Genomic DNA, 22672 nt, shown 5'->3' on the forward strand with positions numbered 1-22672 from the left:
TTCTAATGGATGGACATGACTAGCCTAACTTAATCAAATGAAATAATCAATATAATTTTTTTTCCTGGATCAATATGAACTTCAAAATTAAAATAAAAGACCAAAAAAGTGTTTAAGCCGATGTTTATTTTATAAAAAATAGTAGGTGAAAATTGGTAATTCTAATACTTAAAACAATCTCTAGAAATTTACCATTTAAAATAGATTGTCTTAATTGGACCACATGACCAAACAAATTAACTATTCATTACTTTCCATTGGTAAAACTTGAAATATTCTTGTCGAAAAAAAAACTACTACTAAACTTTAATTCAACTTTAAATTTTCAATTAACAACAACTGTCATAAAATCTTTTATCCTTGCATGATATAATAAAAGTCACCCATTTTCAATTATTAAACTCAAAAGACAAAAGATTCTTCTCTCTCTCTCTCTCAAACACACACTATTTCCATCTTTTATCATGCAAAGTCTTCTTCTATTCTATTTATAGCCCCTCCCTCTTCCCCATCCTTCCACAACCACATCATTCACCAAACACTCCTTTCTCTATTTTTCTCCTATATTAATTCTCTCAACACACACAAAAAAAAATGTCTCAAAATTACCCTTTTCCAATATACTTCATTCTCTTAATAATAACCATACCACGTTTAATATCAACCGTAGGTAAAACCGAGCAATGGAAATTCACTACAAAAAATTCCAACATATCTCAAAAACTCATAAACGATCCAAAAGCCATTGAACTAGCTTCAAGTGATTATGGCAACCTCGTACATGAATTCCCAGCAGCAGTGTTTCAACCATCAACGGTAAACGACATAGTAAGTCTTGTAAAGTTGTCGTATAATAGTTCTGTCCCTTTTCTTATAGCTGCAAGAGGACAAGGTCATTCCACACGAGGACAAGCTATGGCACGTGATGGTGTTGTTGTTGACATGAAAGGGTTGAGAAGATTGAAAAACAATAATAAAAATAATGAACATAATAATAAAAATGTTGGAATTGAGGTTTTTGAGGATCCTAAGGTTGGATTTGGATACTATGTTGATGTTGGAGGGGAACAACTATGGATTGATGTGTTGTATGAAACACTTGAGTATGGACTTGCACCTGTTTCTTGGACTGATTATCTTTACTTAACTATTGGAGGGACACTCTCTAATGCTGGTATTAGTGGACAAACCTTTCGTTATGGTCCTCAAATTACTAGTGTTCATCAATTGGATGTTGTTACTGGTATGTATTATGCACATTTTCTTCTCCATCTAAATTCATTCTTTTGTTTTCTAATCAATGTTCAATTTTTATGTTGGTCTCTCGACTTTTGGTTAAGATAAAAGTGTAGTATACGTTCTTATCAGTTCAATCTTTAATATGTGGTCCAATGGATCACACGATATTGAATTACATTTTTGAGGGGGAGAGATCACTTTGATAGCTTGTTATTGGGCTTATCAGTTGTCACATATGCGTTACACTATTGCATAGGTCTGGCACACCCCAAAAAAAAAAACTTGGAATTCTCATTTTGATATTTGTAGTTTTTCTTGTTATAATCAAAAAAGTTTATTTATCATAGTACAACGGGTACATCAACCCTTACAAGAGCAATCTTGACTTAATTGTGTAGTGAGAAAACTCTCTGCATCTTCTATAAAAGGTTGCAAAACTTCTACTGAATCATGTGCTCGAAAGCCGGGGAAAAAACAAAACACCAAAACTTTTACATAATGTTTTCTTTCTTTGGTTTTGCATGAGTGTGTTTTCTTTTTCTCTAATTATTTATTATTTTAAAAACTAAAGTTTTTTATCAAGTGTTTTGGGGACCAAAATTTATTTTGGCCTAGTTAGATAAACCATTTCAAATGGAGAAAATAACAATCTTCCATGTGCATTTTAGCTTTCCAATGCACAGTGACATATAAAGGAAAACCTTTCTAGCTTCTTTTTATAAAAAAAAACATATGTTAGGCTTTAATCAAATAACCTGTTTTATATATGATAAAAGATTTGGTTAGATTCTATTCCTCTACTTTTTAAATTTTTGCTGTAAATTTAACAATGTTGTCTTGGGATTTATTTTCTTCCTAGAACTGTATTACACTATTTACTACTACCAATTTGTGGTTGTTAAGAGAGTCTTTGTCTTAAGTATTGGTCCCTTACTTATTTTTTGAGAAATTCTAAACTAGAGAACCAGTTCACATTGTCGACATAGTCTTCTCCAAATCTTTATTAATATTTTCTTTTAATTTTCTTTTAATTTTGTTGACTATTGATTATACATATTATTGGTCCAAGTCTATAATTTTAAGGTCAATTCCTTAACTATAATAATCTAAATTAAAATAATAGATACAATGTTGTATTTTACCCATGAGTTTCTTAAAGAATATATGTATGCATGCAAGTATCTTTTTTTATTATATTATCATAAAAATATATTTATTATACATTATACATTTTTATATAAAAATATTTTGAACAAAGGCCCTGAGCAAATAAGGAAGAAAGAGACTATTCAAATAATAACTACTACACCCCCAAAAGGCTTAACAACTCAACTAAATACAAATCAATTCCTATCAAAATAAAATAGAATTAAATGTTGTTTATACTTAATCAAGTTTTAATTTTTGGTTATTTTTCAGGAAAAGGAGAATTTGTAACATGCTCTAAACAGAACAATTCAGAATTATTTAATGGAGTTCTTGGAGGATTAGGACAATTTGGAATTATAACAAGGGCAAGAATAGCTCTTGAGCCAGCACCAAAGAGGGTACGTACACTTTTGTCTTTAGAAAAAATTGACTACAAATTTTTGTCTTGTAGCTAGCTTCTTCTTCCAACCATTCATAATAATCTCAATTCTTCATGTTGTCACATTTGTTCAACCATATATCAAAATCAAGCTTTACAAGAGCATCTAATGTACTTTTGTCCAAAAGCACCTTCATTGTACACTATGTTAGTGGTGCATTTTAGTCATCCAATCCAAGAATTATAAATGAGAATAGTTATAGCCACAGGTATATGTCGATTCCTAAGATTAAAAAAACATTTAAATAGTGTGTTTGAAAAAATAAATGTGGAAAGTCCTTTGACAATAATAATTGTAAGTGTTAGATGAGATTTATAGTCTAACGTTTGACCAATGCATGACGTGTTTTTGTTTCCACTATAGTTTTCTAACACATGAAGGGGATACTTAGTAATGTATAGTGATTCAAATTGTGTGAAATCAAAATACTATGTATTGTAGCTGCAATAGGCTTCTACAAATAATTTAGTCTTCTCTATTTAAAAAAAATCTACATCATATCCTTAGATCGGTTGGTTTGATCTATCATCATCCTTATGTATAATAGTCAGATATTTCAAAGGTTGAATTAATGTTCAAACTCTTAATCTACATCATATCCTTAGATCGGTTGGTTTGATCTATCATCATCCTTATGTATTCTACGATCACTATTATATGCAAAAATTCAATTGTTGGATTCATTGAATAATAGATGAATCTGGTTTATAACATTGACCATATACATTAATTATTTATTGAACCAAAAAATTAAATTTTGCTTATAATAACGACGAGAGTGTACATTTTAACTTTGTCAAAACAAATTTTAAGTAGATATTCCAAAATCATTTGATCTTGATCCAATAGTTGAAATAAACTTAATGTAGTGATCACAAAGTATATTGACACCAGTAAACATTTAATTTTCAAGCATTTAACTTTATCAATATAATAACATGATTTGAAACATTGCATAAACAATTTTTACATTGCAATGTATATCAACTAATGGTGAATTTCATTTTATTGGCAGGTTAAATGGGTAAGACTTTTGTACAGTGATTTTTCTGTTTTTACCAAAGACCAAGAACGGTTAATCTCAATGAAAGGAAACAAAAATAGTGCATTGGATTATTTGGAAGGGATGGTTTTAATGAATCAAGGACCCATAAATAATTGGAGATCTTCTTTCTTCCCTTTAACCGACCATCATAGAATACTTTCCCTAGTAACTCAACATACGGTCCTATATTGCTTGGAAATTGCCAAATATTATGATTACCATTCTGAAAACAATGTGAACAAGGTAAATTCTATTTTCATCTTCAATTGTTACTATTATGTTGAACGTTTATAAAAAAAATGTTAACGAGCGCCCTGTCCTTTTCATAAACGATTTGTTTTTAAATCGGTGTGAAATTTAGGTTTTTTTGTCTCTAATTTTCCGTCGCTAACTATATATTTTTCTAGCAGTACAATTATGAGTTAAATACATAAGATGTATAATTTAAAAATGCAATGAATATTAGCTAATTAATATTTTTTATTTTTGTGTAGGAAATTCAAGTTTTGCTCCAAGGACTGAACTATATCCCTGGATTTCATTATGAAAAAAATGTGTCATTTGTTGAGTTCTTGAATAGAGTGAGAAGTGGAGAGTTGAAGCTTCAATCACAAGGGCTATGGGATGTTCCTCATCCATGGCTTAATATGTTTATACCAAAATCAAGAATCTTAGATTTTAATTTAGGTGTCTTCAAGAAAATTATTCAAAAACGCAACATTACCACAGGACCTGTCTTGGTTTATCCCATGAATAGAAACAAGTAAGTCTTCAATTAACCTTGTTCACATTATTTTTCTTGCAATTTTCTTAATTATTTATTGAGAGAAATTGCACTTACTTTTTTAAGATGTATAAATAGTCATATATTAACATATCCACTATTTAAAAGTTATAATAATTTTTATGCATCGTCAATGTAAAATTTGTCATACCGTCAATCAATCTCGATTCATCATTTCGTATGATTTTTAAATTAGATATAATGAAAATTATTTTTTTTGAATGGTCGAACAATTAAGACCGACCAACAATGTAAAAATATTTACATTATTGGCGCATATAAATTAAATCCTTTAAACATATCTAAGAATATGTAAAAGTACGATTTTTCCCTTTTATTTTATTTAAAACTCTTAATTCATTTATTTTTCTTCCATTATATAAATTTATAAAAATTAAAGCTAATTAAGCTGAATTAATTTTAATTTTTTTCAGATGGGACAATGAGATGTCAGCAACAATACCAGATGATGAGGAAGATATCTTCTATGCAGTTGGATTTTTGCACTCAAGTGGGTTTGATAATTGGAAAGCATTTGATGCTCAAAACAAAGAAATTTTGCAATTTTGTAATCATGCTAAGATTAACTATAAGTTATATCTTCCCCACTACAGCACACAGGAAGAGTGGACAAACCATTTTGGACCTAAAAAATGGAAAACTTTTTTACAAAGAAAAAATGAGTTTGATCCAAGAATGATTCTATCACCTGGACAAAGAATCTTCAACAACAATTAAATAAAACCATAGTATATAATATTTTTAATATTTAGGATGGGACTACCTAGCTGGCTGGTCACAGGTTGTGTATATGATGATATGATCCAAACCTTGATGATCAGAATCATAGCTTTTTTGTACTTTGTAATTTAATTTTGTTAGAGGGTGGGGTTATGATTTTGGCACATATATAAATCAGGTTACACATACCTTAGATACGTTAGGTTGACAAAATCATATGTGAAAGGTGCACACATCTAGCTGTATCTTGATTTTTTTCTTTGTTTGTGTGTCCCAAAGTACACATTAGTAGTTTTTTCGAGCCTAGTGTAGAGAAATTATATAAACGTTTATGTTGAGGATTTTTTTATTATTCAAATATATATAGGTATCTTGCAATTCTTAATGGGTAATGAGTGTGTTTGGTGAATTAATGGTTATTTGTCTTTCTTTACATTATATGCTCCGTTCGATCATATTTATAAGAAAAAAAAAAAAAATTGATCTATTGATCTATAATATATATCAAATAATATTCACTAATCTAAAAAATAATTTTGGCATGGGAATCCTAGCAAATAATTGAGATCCTAGGTTAAATGGGGACATTATTATTATGTCTAAAATTGAGAGGCCTAGCTGTATGCCATACTCATTCATATATCATAGGTTGCTAGGTAGATGATATGATAATGTCAAATGCTTTCAAATACTATAATCTTCATTGCAAGATCTTTCTTTTTAATTATCACTGCTTTACAATAGAATACAATTAATAGAAACGGTATCTAAGTTTATCTACATAGTGTTGGGAGAGTATGGAGAAGCATAGGAGTATCAAAGGTTAAAAGACGTATTATTGAAAGATTTTGACACTACATCTTTACCTTAAACTATTTTCTTGTGTGAAAACAAAACTATTATGTTATCTCACTAAATAAATTTTTAAACCAGCCCCATCCTAAATGAAATATATATAAGAGAAGAGACAATAATCTAGTGAATTTAAAACCATCCCACTATTGATTCAATTTTTTTTTTTTTTTGGTTTCTGGGTTCAAACCCCGCACCTTGCATATATTATACATTATTCATATCAACTGAGCTAAGCTCATGAGAACACTATTGATTCACACTTAACTTAACTCCAACAATCTCATTTTCAAATATAATATGAATCTTCCACTATATTTGATCAAGTACACTTGAATCTACCGCCACTTCTCAACCAAATTAACTGAATTATGACTCTAATTCCAATTGTCGGAGAGTCAAGAGAGATAACACCATGAGCTACAATAGGCCAGTATAAACATAAATCACCAAGAAACCTTGAAAAATATTCAATATATGAGTCATCTTTCATATTTTTTCGTTATTAGATTATTCATAGTTGTACGTGTTTAGCTTCACTTTTAGAATTCTTGGAAGTATTTTACAAGTGTCAAAAACAATTCTAACTCTAAAAATTATGTTTAGCATTTTTATGAGAAATCAATTTTTGAGGACTTAAAACAATTATACTTGAAGCTACTATCTGTAGCTTTCAATTTTAAAATTGATTTTAATACACAAATTTATAATTGAACTTTAATTAAACACAAATTACCTCATCTACAAATCACTTTTACTCCGAATCAATTTTAAGAAATCAATTCCTTTCTTTCTTTCTAAACCTAGTGGTCCAATAGAAAATAGCCGTCGTACTCCTTTTTTTCTAAACCTAGAACCGCCGTACTCCTTTCTTCCTCGCATAAATTCCAAATCTGCCGTCGTCATCATGTAGATCAAATGGATGGTGGTGCGACGAGGGTCTCTGTCCTCACACCGTCGTACCTTTCCGACGTGCGGTTGCTCTATGTCGTCGTAAAGGTTGGTTTGTGTTTTTGGTGTTTTTTATTTGTTTCGTTTGGCTGAGACGTTGGTGGGTTTTGTGGTGTATCGTTGATGCTTTCCGGTGGTTGTTTGTTTTTCGTAGGTCTCAGACTATTTGATTTGTTTTCTCTCTTGGTAGTGGTGGAGGTTATGTTTGCTCGCAACATAGGTGGTGATGGATCAGTCACAATGGTGGTGATGGATCATATCTAGGTTTGCTTATGAACTTATATGGTTTCGATGGATCTTTGGTTGTGTTGGTTTTGTGGTACTTCATGGTGGTTTTCTTGGTGGTGCTGATTTTGGGTCTTTTGTGGCGGGACTCGTGGTGGTTTTTGGTGGTGATGTTTGTGGTGGTTTTGGGTGGTGCTGCGCGTGGTGGTTGGTTTTGCTTTTAGGTGAGGGTTAATGGTGATTTTTGTGGTGGTCAATGGTAGGTTTGGTGACGGTGTTGGTATTGGTGTTGATTTTTGTGGTGGTATTTGTGGTGGTTTTTGGTGATGGTACAAGGATTTTTGGTTGGCTTTCGCGGTTGTTTATGAGGTGTGTTTTGGATGAAGGTGCTTAAGAGAGCTAACGGTGGTGTTTGAGGTTTTTTTCCTGGCTGTTTTTCAAAGGTTGTTGGTTGTGGTGTTCAGGGGTTGTGTGTGAGCAGCAGATTGTGGTGGTAGAAGTTGTTTTTGTGGCAGTTGTGACGATGCTTGAGGATTTTGTTTATGTTGTTTCGTTGATCGTGGTGTTAGATTTATTTTGGTGTTTCTATTTATTGATTTCGGAGATAGCCCTTTGTTAGGAGGCGTTTCCTATAGGTTTTTGGATTTTTCTTTATTTTCACGGGTGTATGAGTTTTACATTGGGGGCTTCCCATCATCCTTTGTTTGTTGCTACCGTAAGACTCCTAGCCTAGCACTCTTTGTGCTGGTTAAGATTAATTGTTATCTTAATAAATTCCATTTTACTTTTTTCAAAAAAAAAAAAAAAATCAATTCACTTAAACTCAATTATTATCAAAGTAGAACCAAACATGTACGTGTGAGACGACTAACATATCACATTTAAACTCCAATCAATGATTAGTTCGGTTGGTAATCATTCAGTTTATATTTCAAAGGAGTAATGCACTCTTTAGCATTTCTCAATTTTTATTGATTAAAAAATGATATTGTAGTCTTACATGGTATTTAATTAGAGTCTAAACACATTTATTCAAAAAATTAGAGCCTAGACACTAGACACATGAATAATTAGGATGATGAAGGAATAGAACCTAGCTACATCTCACAATTTATGTGAAAGAATTGGGGTGTATTTTTTAATGTCACTGAATACAAGTGGCCTTGATTCTAAATATTTTCCTTCTTTTTTCAGCAAAGATAAAATAATGTCCTCGAATAACTAAGTCAATTACAATCAGACAACAAAAATACAAAAAAGAATATATGCAACACTGCACCTCTGAAAAGGAGGATTGCAGTAACGACATCAATTATTATAAAATAAACTTGACAGAATATCTCAATTCTCAATTCCCATGTAGATCATTTTACCATATGCAATTTTTTTTCTACTACTTATGTTTCTCGTGTTGGGGGTATAACTTTACCTTCATGAGATTGAGAAGAGTACTTGTTAATTTGTAGTAGCAGCATGTATAATTCAAATTATAGGTCTAGAAGATTATGTACCCTAGAGAATTATATAGGTCCAGATGATGATGTACTCTAGAGGGTCACAATAGACAGAGGACGTTTTGGTTCATAAGTCTAAGTGTATAAGTGTTGGTACTCTTAGATGATCTATATACTTTAGATTAGCACTAGGTTGTTAGAGTTCAGTTACTTGAGTTAGTAGTTAGTTGGATAAGATTGAGTTAGTCAGTCAGAGATTAACATAGTTACATAGTTTACTTGAAAGTCAAGTAATCATAGGTAGTTAACATAACCTACTTCATATAAAGGATTATTAGAGTGTGTATTTGATCATAAATTTTACAATTTTTCCATTTTTTTCTTGTTGAAGAAGCTAAACTAATCCATACACATGTATGTTCACATTACATTTTCATGCAACATAGACATCATCTAACATCCCGCAAACCTCAAATTTTCTCCACATGTAAAATTAAGGAATCAATTTCGGCACATTCGTAAAATAGAAGGATACCAACCTTTTAACACTATTACCCGGTTGAACCACACAACTACCAATACCAACGTCAACATCCCACTTTCTTGGAGCAGCCATGGAAGAAGCACGGGCTGCCTGGATGACATTCTAAGGTCGCGCAGAAACACCATCATCCTTGTCGTTTTAATCATGTCGAACCTTCTCCCTTGCAACCGAAAACCATACCTTCAACCTTGCACCACCAAAATTTTTGCCTCGTGAAGCTTCTGAAACCCGATGACCATTGGCAAACCGAAACCTAGACTGTTCGACTTAATCCGTACGAAAGCCACCAAACCGTGAATCCTTCCTCACACTGTCCCATCTTCGATCAACTTGTTATGGCGCTTTCCGACATCTTGTAAGGACCCCTTTCCCCCAATTGCTCTCTGAACGGGCGAAAATGAATATCGGCTCGGTGTCCGTGATCGAAACCGATGGCGGCCGCCTCTCACTATTGTTCTACCACTCTCTCATTCCATTATTTTTACTATAACTTGTTATTGCATCTGTGTGGTGAAAGTGACGACAAGATTGGAATCGCGGCCAAATAATAGTTCAACCGTGGTCCTTAATTTAAATTTGCCGTACTATCGCTATTATCCTATAAGAGAACTGAACGAGAAGTTATGAAATACGTAAATTAATGTTTAGATCCACTTTAAAAATAAGAATTCCAAGATATCATATAAATAAAAACTTAATCAAACTCATTAGAATAACTCATTAATGTCAAGGAGTTTGTCTATGGAGAAAGTTTTTTTTTTTTTTTTTGACGTTATGGAGAAAGATGTTAAATTTTCATAAGGCTTAAATAGGTTTTTCGTCCCTGCAAATATAGGTCATTTGAATTTTCGTATCTGAAGTTACTAATCCTTCCATTGAAAATATTAATCATTTGAAAAATGGTCCTAACTACATATGATTAGTAACTTCAGGAATCAAAATTCAAATTACCTATATTTGCAGGGACGAAAGCCCTATTTAAGCCAACCACCTCGCCAAATCATCACTTGCCACATGTGCACCACGTCGCTAATGACAGCCCACCTCAGCCAAAAAATCTAATTAGGACCAAAAGTTAAATGATTAAATTTTGTTGTGACATATTGGAAGGATTAGTAACTTCATTGACGAAAATTCAAATGACCTAAATTTTCAGGGACGAAAGATCTATTTAAGCCATGTCAAATTCCAACTAAAAGAAATGTCAATATTTAGTGTTTAGCAATGACTCAGATAAATTACTTTTAGTTGAGGTAACCTATAAGAAGAAAAAAAAGTATAATAACTCATTAAGCATTTTATTAATTGTGTGCTAATTAAACACATCGTTATTCTACTTTGTGTTATCTCTCTGTTTTTTTTTAAGGATTTTGTACTATCTAACTATTCCGATACAATTTGTACTATAACTCAATTTCAAAAGCAGATGGTTTGCATTTGCAACATGTTTGGTACAATTAGTACAATGCAAACACCACCTATAAAAAGTAAACACTTCATATGTCTAAATCGAATATCATGAACGTGATTCCTATAAAAAAAACAAAAATATCATGAGTATGATGGAATATTTAGCAAACAATAATAAAATTAAATTAAATCTAGTGTTGGAATAAGAATATGTTTTTTTGCTTTTGGTGTTTAAGACAGAGACCCACACGAGTGCTTTTGTTGTCACAAAGTAAAAAGCAACAAGTTCTATACTAATCAAAATGTTCATTTAATTTTAAATTAAAGTAAACTTCATTAGTTGTCCATGTTATTATATATATTTTTAAATCGGTATCCTCTGCACGCGCAACTGCAGAGACTAATCCATCAAATCTTGTAGGATCTAAATGAGCGGTAAACTCTCTGTAAGAATTTTAATACTCTTGTATGTTCATGGCTGGATTCAAACTCATGATTTTAGTTAAACTAAAAAAGAACCGTATCATCTCATCTAAACATTTTTGGATTGTACGTGTTATTATATATCAATAAGGGGGTTTCATCTTCTGCCATAATATTGTTAATTATTTAAGCAAGATTTGCTAATAAGTCACTATGATCTTCGCCCCTATAAAGTGAAACTTTTCTTTTTCAATTTTATGCTAACCTACGTACTTTGCGGCATCCAAAGGTACCTAAGTTTATTTAATTGAAAGTGCTCATAATTATATACAACAAGCTATGTAACACTTAATTCCAGCTTACAGGCAACAAGGAGACAACAAAAGTTAGTAATCTCATCATTTTGTTGACTTTTTCTTATCAATAATAGTATAGAATATAACTTAATGCTTTACTGGTTTGATCTGTGTTTAATTGCTGTGGAAAATCAAGGACACGACCCCAACATCACACACGGTTACATCATTCCATAATTTTGTAATTTAAGATTATTTTATTACAATTTTTTAGTGTAACTATCGATTCTATACGTGTAATTACCGAGATTAATCTCTTGAGTCAGTTAAAATTTCAATAGACGACAAAACTCTGATTTGATAGTTTTAATGTTGCTGCATTTTCATGCATGATTGAATTCAAACTCAGAAACTCTAATCATGTTGGAAGAGACATGAACCATTATCCAATCGCTCTTGATAAAATTGTTTTTACAAATACTTGTCTTGTAATGCAAAGCACCTAAAAACATGGATTATAAAAATAAATAGAGATAAAATAGATATTGAGTCCTATCATTAAATAGATTCCGCTATTATTAATTATTTACAAAATATTTGTGTATTTATCTTTTCAAATGGAAGAAATGGAGAAGAGTTTAAATGGAGAGGATATTAACTTAAAAACCTATGGGTGTAGTTGAAAAACTAATCTCAATTACATTTTGAATTTCTAACACATTCCTTATTTGAGAAGAAAAAGAAAATGCTAAAACTAGCAAAAAAAATAACTAAATCAGATGGAGTGTATGACTATTGGCAAGAGATTGCACATGTGTAATACTACATCCGTTTGTTTTTTATTTTAGGTTTTTTAAGATGCATAATATATTTAAGGTTTGGGGTTCGAACCACGACCACCACAAAAAAAAATCTAAAAAAAGAATTCTTTGTTTTCCCTATTTATGTTGTTTTCAAATTTCAAGATTAAGTTATTTTTTGTTTTTTGTCAAATATAAATTTAAAGAAAACAATTATTTCAAATCTAAATTTGTGAAGAAAGCTAGTAATTAGATGATTGGACCAATACATATTTTAGAATATATTTTTTCTTTTACTAAGTGAATGTATTTATTAATTTTGTAAAATGACTTTAAGGTTATATTCTTTTTTTGAAAGGTTATTATTATATATTTTGAGAATGACTATGATTATATGAGTAAAACAACTTTATATGGCACCTATATGAAAAATACTTACTCAAATCATGACAACATCTAATCATAACCAAATCTTACTTCTATATCCCTTTTCCGCAAATCCTAAAGTTTGCCGCGGTATCTATCTTTCCCTTTTCACATTCTGTCCTAACATCATAATAGTATTAGTTCCTTAAAAAAAAAAAATCATAATAGTATTAGTTTAGTATAATAAAAAAGAAATATTATCGCAACGAGTTTAACTCAGTTGATATAAATATTATCTAATATATACATATATTGCGGTTTGAACCCTTACATATCAGCTACCACGTGAAAGAAAAAAAAAAAAAAAAAAAAACTCTTTACCTAAGTTACACTTAGAATGTTGTAGTACTCATAATTGCCTTATATTTTGTTGTGACGCGGTCTCGATCTTTTAAGACAAACTGTTTTCATGTTGAACTTGTCTTATGAATTATGATTGTACTCTTGTGATATATTCTTTTTATACTTTGTGTTTAGTCTAGATTTATTCAATATATTTTGCCTCGTAAGCAAAAATGGGTTTGTTTAGTTGGCGACAACCAGTTTTTTGAATCAACTGCAACCCATAATTGATATGTTCGAGAACAAGATTAGGATGACACGATTTCAACACTCGTGCTGATGACGATCTCGTACAATTGTGGAAGAGTTCCGGTACAATGGAGGTTGCTCGTCAACGGTGGAAAAGAAACCTTCAAAACATGTAAATATTCCGGCGCTCAAGTCAGTATGTGAACTTGAGAGGGCGTGGAGCCACGCTTGTATAGTTGAGCTCAGCGTAACTGCTTCTATAAAATTCAGCGACGAGTGCTGGAGTAAGTTAGAGATTGGTTCAACCATCAGGATCAACTTCGAGGTGGCGTTCCTATGAAGCAAGGCACACAAGTGACCTTCCACAAACCTTCCTAAGGCGGTGTATCGGGGTAAATGACTTATTGAATTGGTCCGTTGTATGTACCAAAATCTGATATGAAACAATAACCACCTTGAACAGAGGACTTCCATCACCAATATTCAAACTCCCCAATTGTCACCTTCAAGCAACCTAAACCACTACTTCATCTCTCATGATTGTGATTTGGGTTACACCATCATGTAAAACTCGACTATACTCAAGTGCATAAAACACTCACATCAGATATCTAGACATGACAACATAATTCGCACCCGTCTAAATCGACCCAAACCTTTCCCAAATTTGACAATGAAAACCCAACTTGACTAAGTGCGGGTGCAAGTTTAGATTTTTCCTGAACTTCAAAGTTAGGTGAGGGGCATGATTATTGATATCTGTCCCAATGGAAACAAATCAATTTTTATTTTTTTATATACATATACTTATTCATTTTACTTTAAGATTTGATTATGTATTATAACTTTTATTCTACTCTAAATATATGACATAATTTTAGTTTAATTTTGTTATAATAATAATTATTATTATTATTTAATAATAACAACTACAATATTAATAATAATAATATTTTTTTTATTTTAAATATAAGGTGGGGTGTGGAAATCTGATCCCCGTCAAAGGCGGAGATAGGAATCAAACTTCTAAATTTGACAAGAAACTAGGCGGATGCGAGTTTTTTTGCTAGGATTCAAGGGTGGTGGAAGAAATATCCGCTCCCAATCCACCTCGTTGCCATTCCTATGGATATTGTTTATGACTAGAGAATATGGTCACTCGATTCAAATGATTTCAATTGATAGACAAAAAATACGATGGAGAATGAACACCACATGAGGGGAAACCAACAAAGAAAGGAGAAGAGAGGAAGTAGGGTAAGATAAAAAAAAAATAGAGAGAGAAGGGGAGGGGGATAGGTCACATAGAGAAAGTAATGATAATGATAAGTAGATGAAGACTTATCTAATTAATGAAATTCAATATTTTTGGTGTAGGTAATTGAAGAATACAACAATAACTAAGTTTTATCATACTTTTTCCAAAAAAAATATAAGTCTTATCCTACTAAATACAATTTAAAAAATTAAAAATAATCAAGTGTAAACAATCTGTACTAAAATATAGTGAAATTTAATCCTACGACTTCAAAATACGATGTATAGTAGGAGACTTAACAATACCTATAACCGTAGAAGCAATCTTTGAACATAAAATTAATTTTCTGATGATAAAATTTATAAATTAGACAAATTTATCTTATAAAGTTTGTTTTATTACTTTGTCATTCCTTAAATTATTTAAAAACTTTTAAACGGGATAATTCCTCACGATATTATTTTCTCATGAGATTATAACTTATTTTTACTAGATTATAGTGTCAGTTGATAAGCTAATTGAAGTAGTTTATAAATTAAATATTATAAGTTTTAATTTTTTTCTTTCAATTTTAACACTGCTATCTTAATTCCCTAAAAAAAAAAACACTGCTATGGAAAAACTTAAATATTAATTAAACATCTTTTCTATTTAGTTTCATATATATGAACTAGTTATTCAATGAAATTGAAAAAAAAAAAACTACAAAATCTTCTTTTTTATTTAAGACCGGAGGAAATATAATAGCGAATCGAGGGAGTAAGACATATGACAATTTTAAAATTTAATGTTTACAAAAGCATTTTTTTTTTTTTTGGGTACAAATTTACAAAAGCATTTTTAGTGGGAGTAAAATGTTGTTTTTGTTATGTGTCACATAAATTTAGCAAAAGTTGCATATTTAAGAAACTATATGGGGGTTGTATTTGGGTGTAGAGATGGCTTGGAGGGAGCATTTTGATCATCTTATTGTGGAAAGTGACTCGAAGATATTGATCGACATGATTTCTGACGAGTTCAAGTTTAATGGGAATGTGCCTATTTTAGTTCATCGTATCAGGAAGCTGCTGAGAATGGATTGGCATGTGCAAATCAACCATATTTGGCGTGAAGGAAATAGAAGTGCCGATTGGCTTGCTAATTTTAGTATTTCTGTGAATCATTTGAATTTGATTATTTTGGAGACTCCTCCTATTGAGCTTCGAAAGCTCATGTTTGATGATATTTCCGGGGCTTGCATGCCTAGAAATGTCCGGTTAATTTCGTAGTTTCTTTTCTCTTGGACTTTGCCCTCTATTGTACCAAAAAAATTTTTTTTTAGCAAAAGTTGCATATTTAAGAAACTATAAAAGTGAGTTTCATAAAATTAAGATATAAATTGTCGAAAAAGAATTCAAAATATAAATTTATGTATTTAAAAGTTTAAAATCATTGGTGCAGAGAGAACCTAAAATGTGGATGAGAGAAATTATATTTGTGAGTTAAACAACTTGGAGAATCATTTGGAGGCAAACTATGTCTGTTGCTTAATCTACATTTTGTTAGCCCAAATTACCCCATAGTGGTTTAGAAACCCACAAGTAACAATAGGTAGTGATGCCAATTTGCGGGTTAAGTAGTTTAGTTGGTTTAAGCTAAAGAAAAAAAAGTTCGAGATCTTAAGTTCAAACATGGACAAACGAAAAAAAAATAATGTAACAACTAATTATTAACATTTGTTATTTGCTAAGTAAAAATTAGATTAGATTTGATTTGATTTCTTTCAGGCTATATCACATTCAACATAAAACTCTCAAGAGAGTTTAATTCCTTAAACATAGAGAAGATAAAATCTAATTTACCATTTTCCAATATCACCAACTGGATTTTTACCATGAGGAAGGTGTTTGAATTAACCATTTAATGGTGACAAATATCATTTGGAAAACAAAATAATAATGGTCACACACGCCAATCCCTAAAGCAAACAAATAAGAATAAAAAACAAAAGAAGAACAAAACTATGCAACTAGAAAACATAACAACTTTCATCAATTTGTTGTGGTCAATGGTTTCCTTGATGAAGCTGATAACAACTGAGGTTAACTCATCTTGATGATTATCATACATATGATTAGCTCTTTCAATTATATGCAACTTGTGGTTTGGTATGATCTTATTGAACTCGTATGCATCTTGAATGGGGTTCAATTCGTCGCAAGAACCATGAACTGTAAGGACCCTGCCATATATGATGTAATTTGACATTAGCATATCTATGCATCAATCTAAGTATGTAGCTACATAAAGAGGAAGTTATACAACTCAAATTCTAAAATGGTATGAGAGTCATTCTAAGATTCGTTAACCTATCCGCTATAAGGTCACTCGGATCACACTCTAGAGGTTTATCTGGGAGTGACTGTTGTGTGTTAAGAGCCCCACCTCGGATGAGTTAAATTCAACCCAAATTCTAAGAATTACCTTGGAAGCACAGAATGTAGTTAAATTCAACATCTACACACATGTGCTTAAACAACAAATGAATGGAGCTAAAAGCAGAAGAGATCAAACAGCTTCTCCACTAACCTGCAATATTTGTCAATCTTAAGGCATTCGTCATGCATATTTGTACCTAAGCAATCCATCAAACTTTTCTCAGTAACACAGTAATCAAAACATTCTGCAACAATATATGTTCTCAAACGATCATTCAATAAATAATACAGTAATGAGAGATTGAAAAAGATAACTTGTAAGTTTTCATTATCCACGTCGTTCCCATGAAATTTATCTAGAGTTGTAAACTCAAGTCATTTTCCAGTTATTGGACAAGATATAGTTAACGGTCAATGTCTATCTCAAACTTTGTGCTTGTTATAGTTTAATCCCCGGTTCCAAATTTGAGTATAAACACATGCAGTAAGCAGAACAAGCGATGGTGCTCGACTTGCTAATCTCATCGAGTGTTGTCAGCTTTGTAGCACTGGCATTTCTGATGGAAAGCGTGTCAAACATGTGTCGGTGTACAGCACCGACACATGTGATGACATTCAATTAATTTATTTTTCAAAATCTTTCTAGTGTCAACGTGTTTCATTTCCGTGTGTTTGTTATTAGTACAGTAGTGTTTCATAGGCTTACAGTGATAAAACTATTTGATGGACTTGAAGAATAAATAAGCCTAAGTAAACGATTTACCTGAGCTCTTCTTCTTGTCGAGGAAACCTTCCTTCCTATTTCTTTCCAAATAATCTATACCAAGGCCTTCTCCAATGTGTCTATTCAGATCAAAACGTCCAGAGACGTTGACAACAGTTTTAACGTCATGATATTTGGAAGCATAGAGAAGTACTATGTCACCTCCTGCATCATTACACAGAAAAAATTGCTAATAGTTCAATCATTCTAGCAAAACTTGGGGGAAAGGACACAACAAATTTGAGAAGAAGGATTGCTCAGAAGCTACACCGAAAAGTTAAATATCAAGAACAATACATGAAATGCAGTGACACCCAATTAGAATAGGTTTTTTCATGAACCTATGTTCATGTATAAGTATAATGCTAATAGTTAACATTGACAAGTAACAAAACAAATGGGTTAAAAATAAAACATAATGATCAAGTTCATTTTTGGCATGGTTTCGCAAAGGTTTCTATCTATTTTGAGTTATTGACTAATCTCAAGCTAGAAGTTTGAATATGCAATTAGGTTTATATAGGAATGCATTTTCCTGGTTTTTCTTCAATGAATGATTGTATAAATTGGTACATATAATCATATATCCAAAAGCATAGATAGATATACCTTTTTATTTCATATAAGCAAACAAATCAAGATACCTTTACTATGTCCGACAATTGCACGGATAACACGATTTGATTCACGGAAATGTTGAGCAACAGCGCGTAAATCATCCACCTCTTCCCAAAAGTTATCCCTCGTATATGTACCTTTGCTTTCCCTTGAAGAAAAACCCACTAACTTAAGTTAAGACAAAGCAAGGCTAATGATGAAGACAAGACATCAGAAACTTCATTACATTTAACTCGGTGTAAATGAAGAAATACCACTGAATTTACACCGGGAAAAGATGTTCACTATTTGTAGAATCGCAGAAGAAACAGTGAAAAAATCATGTCACTCTTAGAAGGTTTTCATACTATCATATTCATTCATCCTATGTCCAAACTCATTACATAAACATATGCCTTAAGCGCGCCAATCATGCAGCTATCGAAGTCAAGTCAGTTAGTTAGTTAGTTAGTTAGCTTTAGAGTTTGTTAGGCGCGCCAATCATTACATAAACATATGCCTTAAGCGCGCCAATCGTGATATCTGGACAGATCTTGAAGAATGCTTTCAGCAATTCAGCAGATCAATGGTCTTCACATTTTTCAGCTCTGGTGTGAACTCATTGAATGCACTCTGGGATCTCTCTCGATGAGCGATTATTTCACCAAGATTAAGGGACTTTGGGAAGAAATCAATGAGTATAATCCAATTCATACTTGCAATTGTGGTGGTATTCAACTACCAATCAATTATCTTCACACTAATTATGTTCTTTATTTCTTAACGGGATTGAATGAAAGCATTAGTCATGTTACAGGTCGAATTTTACTACAAATCTTATTAGTCCTACAAAATCTTTAAACAAGTTTTTCACATTACCTTATAAAAACCAAAGTAGGGGTTTACTATCACTCTAAGACCTAACTTCACTCTGAACAATGGATTCTACATCCCTACTTTTCATGTCAAATTTATTCGATTATGTTTTCTTGATCAAATTGTTCTATACAGGACACAATAGCACAAATTCAAAGTCATAAACTATATAGCACTGCGGTCTGCGGGAGACATGGGCAGTGGAAACGCTTTCAATGGATAGTGTCGGTGCTACATAGGTAATAAACTACACCAAATCACAGAAATCCTAAACTTACCCACAAATAGTAATTGTATTCATGTATATGGCTGTGTTCTGAATCATCATAAACTTACCCACATCCAGAAAAGTCAAAACGGAAAGAACTAATTTGTGCCTTTTCCAATGCCACAGCAAGGTTCACTATGAGTTCCGTATCCTAAAATTGAAAAAAAATAAAACAAATCAATGAAATAATAGCGTAAAAAAAAACAAATTTTGGATATAATTTGTATGCACCATTAGCATAAAATTATTTTACACGTGCATTTTTTATAAATTCATTTAATGATTTGTTGTCATATCATTATATTTAACGAGTTTAAAAACACATGAGTTGTTATATTTATTAATTGATATAACAACACATTATTGGACGTCCCTAAAAACAACACATTATTTAATGCAGCTATAAAATAATAATACAGTGTTTAGAAATTAAACTTAATTAACAAACTTTAGAGCATCAATTTAAGTAAAAGATAAAAAGTAACATACTTTAGAGCATTGAACACCATGACACAAGATAACAATGTCGTTGGTTGTTCCAGTTTCATGCAATATGCCAACAAGTTTTTCACCATTTTTGTTGAGTATTATGATTCTCTGATGATGCTCAACAGCTGAAAAAACAAATGAGAGAGGAATCATTCATCAAATATTTATTTATTTTTCCATAAAAATAATTTAACATTTAATGTAGGAAACTAACTATTACTAACATGGATTTTGTGCAGCTAGGGACATTTTCTTCACTTCACTCTTGTTTTCAAGTTTCATATGAAATTTGCTGTCTGAAAATGCAAATGAGTTTATTTATAAGTGACAATTGCATTACTAGAGCTGTCAAAACGGGCCGGGCCGTATGGGCCGGCCCGTTTAGCCCGAATAAATATAGGGCTTGGGCCTAAAATATTGAGCCCGAATTTTAATAGGGCTTTTTAGCCCGGCCCTTAAAAGCCCAGTACCCGTTAGGGCTAGCCCGAACGGGCCGCGGGTAGCCCGTTAGCCCGCATAACAAAAAAAATCCTATAAATTATATATATTTTTCAAATAATTCTTTACTTAGTTGATTATCAAAGTAAAAAAACAAAAGTGAAAAGTCAATGAATTAACACAAATATAAATGTAATATAAAATTATATTTATTCCTTTCGTTATTTATAGTTTTAAAGATCGAATATATAAATATCTATAACCATAACATATCTAATTTATTTAAAATCATTTTCCTCGTCGTTTTAGTTTACGACGTTTGTACGAAAATGTTTACAATTTATTTTTGTGCTAGACATTATTTAAACATATTAAAAATATTATTTATCAAAAAATTATAGCAATGTTTTATAGTACTATTTTAAAATAAAATAAAAATTTAATTGTTAATACGGGCCGGCCCGTTTAGCCCGCGGCCCGTGTAGGGCCGGGCTCGGGTAGTATATTTCAAGCCCGTTTTTTCAACCGGGCTTTTTGGCTCGGCCCGCTAAAGCCCGAAGCCCGTTAGGGCCGGGCCGCCCGTTTTGACAGCTCTAGCCCTAACGGGCTTTGGGATTTAGCGGGCCGGACAAAAAAGCCCGGTTGAAAAAACGGGCTTGAAATATACTACCCGAGCCCGGCCCTACACGGGCCGCGGGCTAAACGGGCCGGCCCGTATTAAAAATTATACTTTTTTTTTATTTTAAAATAGTACTATAAAACATTGCTATAATTTTTTTATAAATAATATTTTTAATATGTTTAAATAATGTCTAGCACAAAAATAAATTGTAAACATTTTCGTACAAAAGTCGTAAACTAAAACGACGAGGAAAATGATTTTAAATAAATTAGATATGTTATGGTTATAGATATTTATATATTCGATCTTTAAAACTATAAATAACGAAACGAATAAATATAATTTTATATTACATTTATATTTGTGTTAATTCATTGAATTTTCACTTTTGTTTTTTTACTTTGATAATCAACTAAGTAAAGAATTATTTGAAAAACATATATATAATTTATAGAATTTTTTTTTTGTTATGCGGGCTAACGGGCTACCCGCGGCCCGTTCGGGCTAGCCCTAACGGGTACCAGGCTTTTAAGGGCCGGGCTAAAAAGTCCTATTAAAATTCGGGCTCAATATTTTAGGCTCAAGCCCTATATTTATTCGGGCTAAACGGGCCGGCCCATGCCGACCCGGCCAATTTTGACAGCTCTAGTTGTTACTTGGGAAAAAAAAGGAAAACATTACACGTAAAAACAAGTAGTAAATCACCAAATTAATTTTTATGCCACGTGTTTAAATAAATGTTTGATTTTATGAATATTTCAAAAAGTTTTTTGACTTTAGTTATTTCAAGATTATGTTAGGAACTAAATTAATAGTAAGTGGATGACTTAAGAATAAAATTGGTAGGAACTTGTTAAAATATAAGAAATTAATTGATAGTATAAGTGGTTAAATATAGAGACCAATCCCAAATTTCTAATGCGTTGGAGTGGTAAAGCAGCGTTCATATATGTTAACTCATCTGAGTTAGTCTGGTGGTGTTGATTTTAGATCTGAAAGTGTAGGCCTTAGTCAGAGATATTTTTGTAATATTTATAATCTCATAAATCTATTTGAGAAAGATCTATAAAGTTAGAGACTAATTTGGTGGTTTACACAAAAACAATTATCTCAAAATAAGTATTATTCTTCAATTTTCAATGTATCTTCAATTTTTCAATTGTATCATCAAATTGCAGCGGTGGTGAAAACAAAAATATATTACTTGCATTATTGTTAATTCAATATATATGCGATGGAGGGCAGGAACGGAGTCAAGAATTTAGTTTATGGGAACTGAATTGAAAGTAAAATTTAGTAAAAAAAGAAGTCAAATATACAATAAATACAAGATTGTTAAGAAATTATAAGATATATTCAAAATTGATACATATCCAAAATTATAAGAAATTTTAAGGATATAAGAAAGTTTAGTACCTTGAGGTTTGTCAGAAAATGATGATACTAAAATGATCTTTGAATAGCACACGAAAGAAAATATGAAACAACAAAAATGCAAACATAGGAGGATGGAGTCGCGACCAGTGAATTGTTAGTAGTGGTTGAGAGTGCGCAAACAAAATCACATGCAATGATTCAACGTTTCTTAGCAAAACTGCAATGAGGAATCTTAAACTGGAATTCTACTTAAGGAT

At 31.7% G+C, this 22672-nt stretch overlaps 2 protein-coding genes and 1 non-coding gene across 3 annotated transcripts; 2 read left to right on the plus strand and 1 right to left on the minus strand.

Annotated features, from left to right (window-relative positions):
• The first annotated feature begins 506 nt into the window (after positions 1-506).
• LOC11444937 (cytokinin dehydrogenase 3) lies at positions 507-5756 on the plus strand. Its single transcript, XM_003595136.4, has 5 exons — positions 507-1243; positions 2659-2786; positions 3844-4116; positions 4368-4636; positions 5092-5756. Exons 1-5 carry the CDS (start codon positions 595-597, stop codon positions 5393-5395), a joined length of 1623 nt encoding a protein of 540 aa, XP_003595184.1. The 5' UTR covers positions 507-594; the 3' UTR covers positions 5396-5756.
• LOC112419555 (U2 spliceosomal RNA) lies at positions 1317-1511 on the plus strand. Its single transcript, XR_003009687.1, has one exon. It is a non-coding gene; the product is annotated as a U2 spliceosomal RNA (small nuclear RNA).
• A 10983-nt stretch (positions 5757-16739) lies between the features above and the next one.
• Positions 16740-20251, minus strand: LOC11440644 (uncharacterized). Its single transcript, XM_024775834.2, has 7 exons — positions 20203-20251; positions 19979-20103; positions 19558-19640; positions 18393-18514; positions 17749-17913; positions 17138-17230; positions 16740-16789 (listed from the first exon to the last, which is right to left on the minus strand). The coding sequence occupies exons 1-7, from the start codon at positions 20225-20227 to the stop codon at positions 16755-16757; spliced, it is 648 nt and encodes a 215-aa protein (XP_024631602.1). The 5' UTR covers positions 20228-20251; the 3' UTR covers positions 16740-16754.
• Between the last annotated feature and the right edge of the window lie 2421 nt (positions 20252-22672).

The sequence above is a fragment of the Medicago truncatula genome, chromosome 2 (genome assembly GCF_003473485.1).
Source record: "Medicago truncatula cultivar Jemalong A17 chromosome 2, MtrunA17r5.0-ANR, whole genome shotgun sequence".
Lineage (NCBI taxonomy): Eukaryota > Viridiplantae > Streptophyta > Magnoliopsida > Fabales > Fabaceae > Medicago > Medicago truncatula.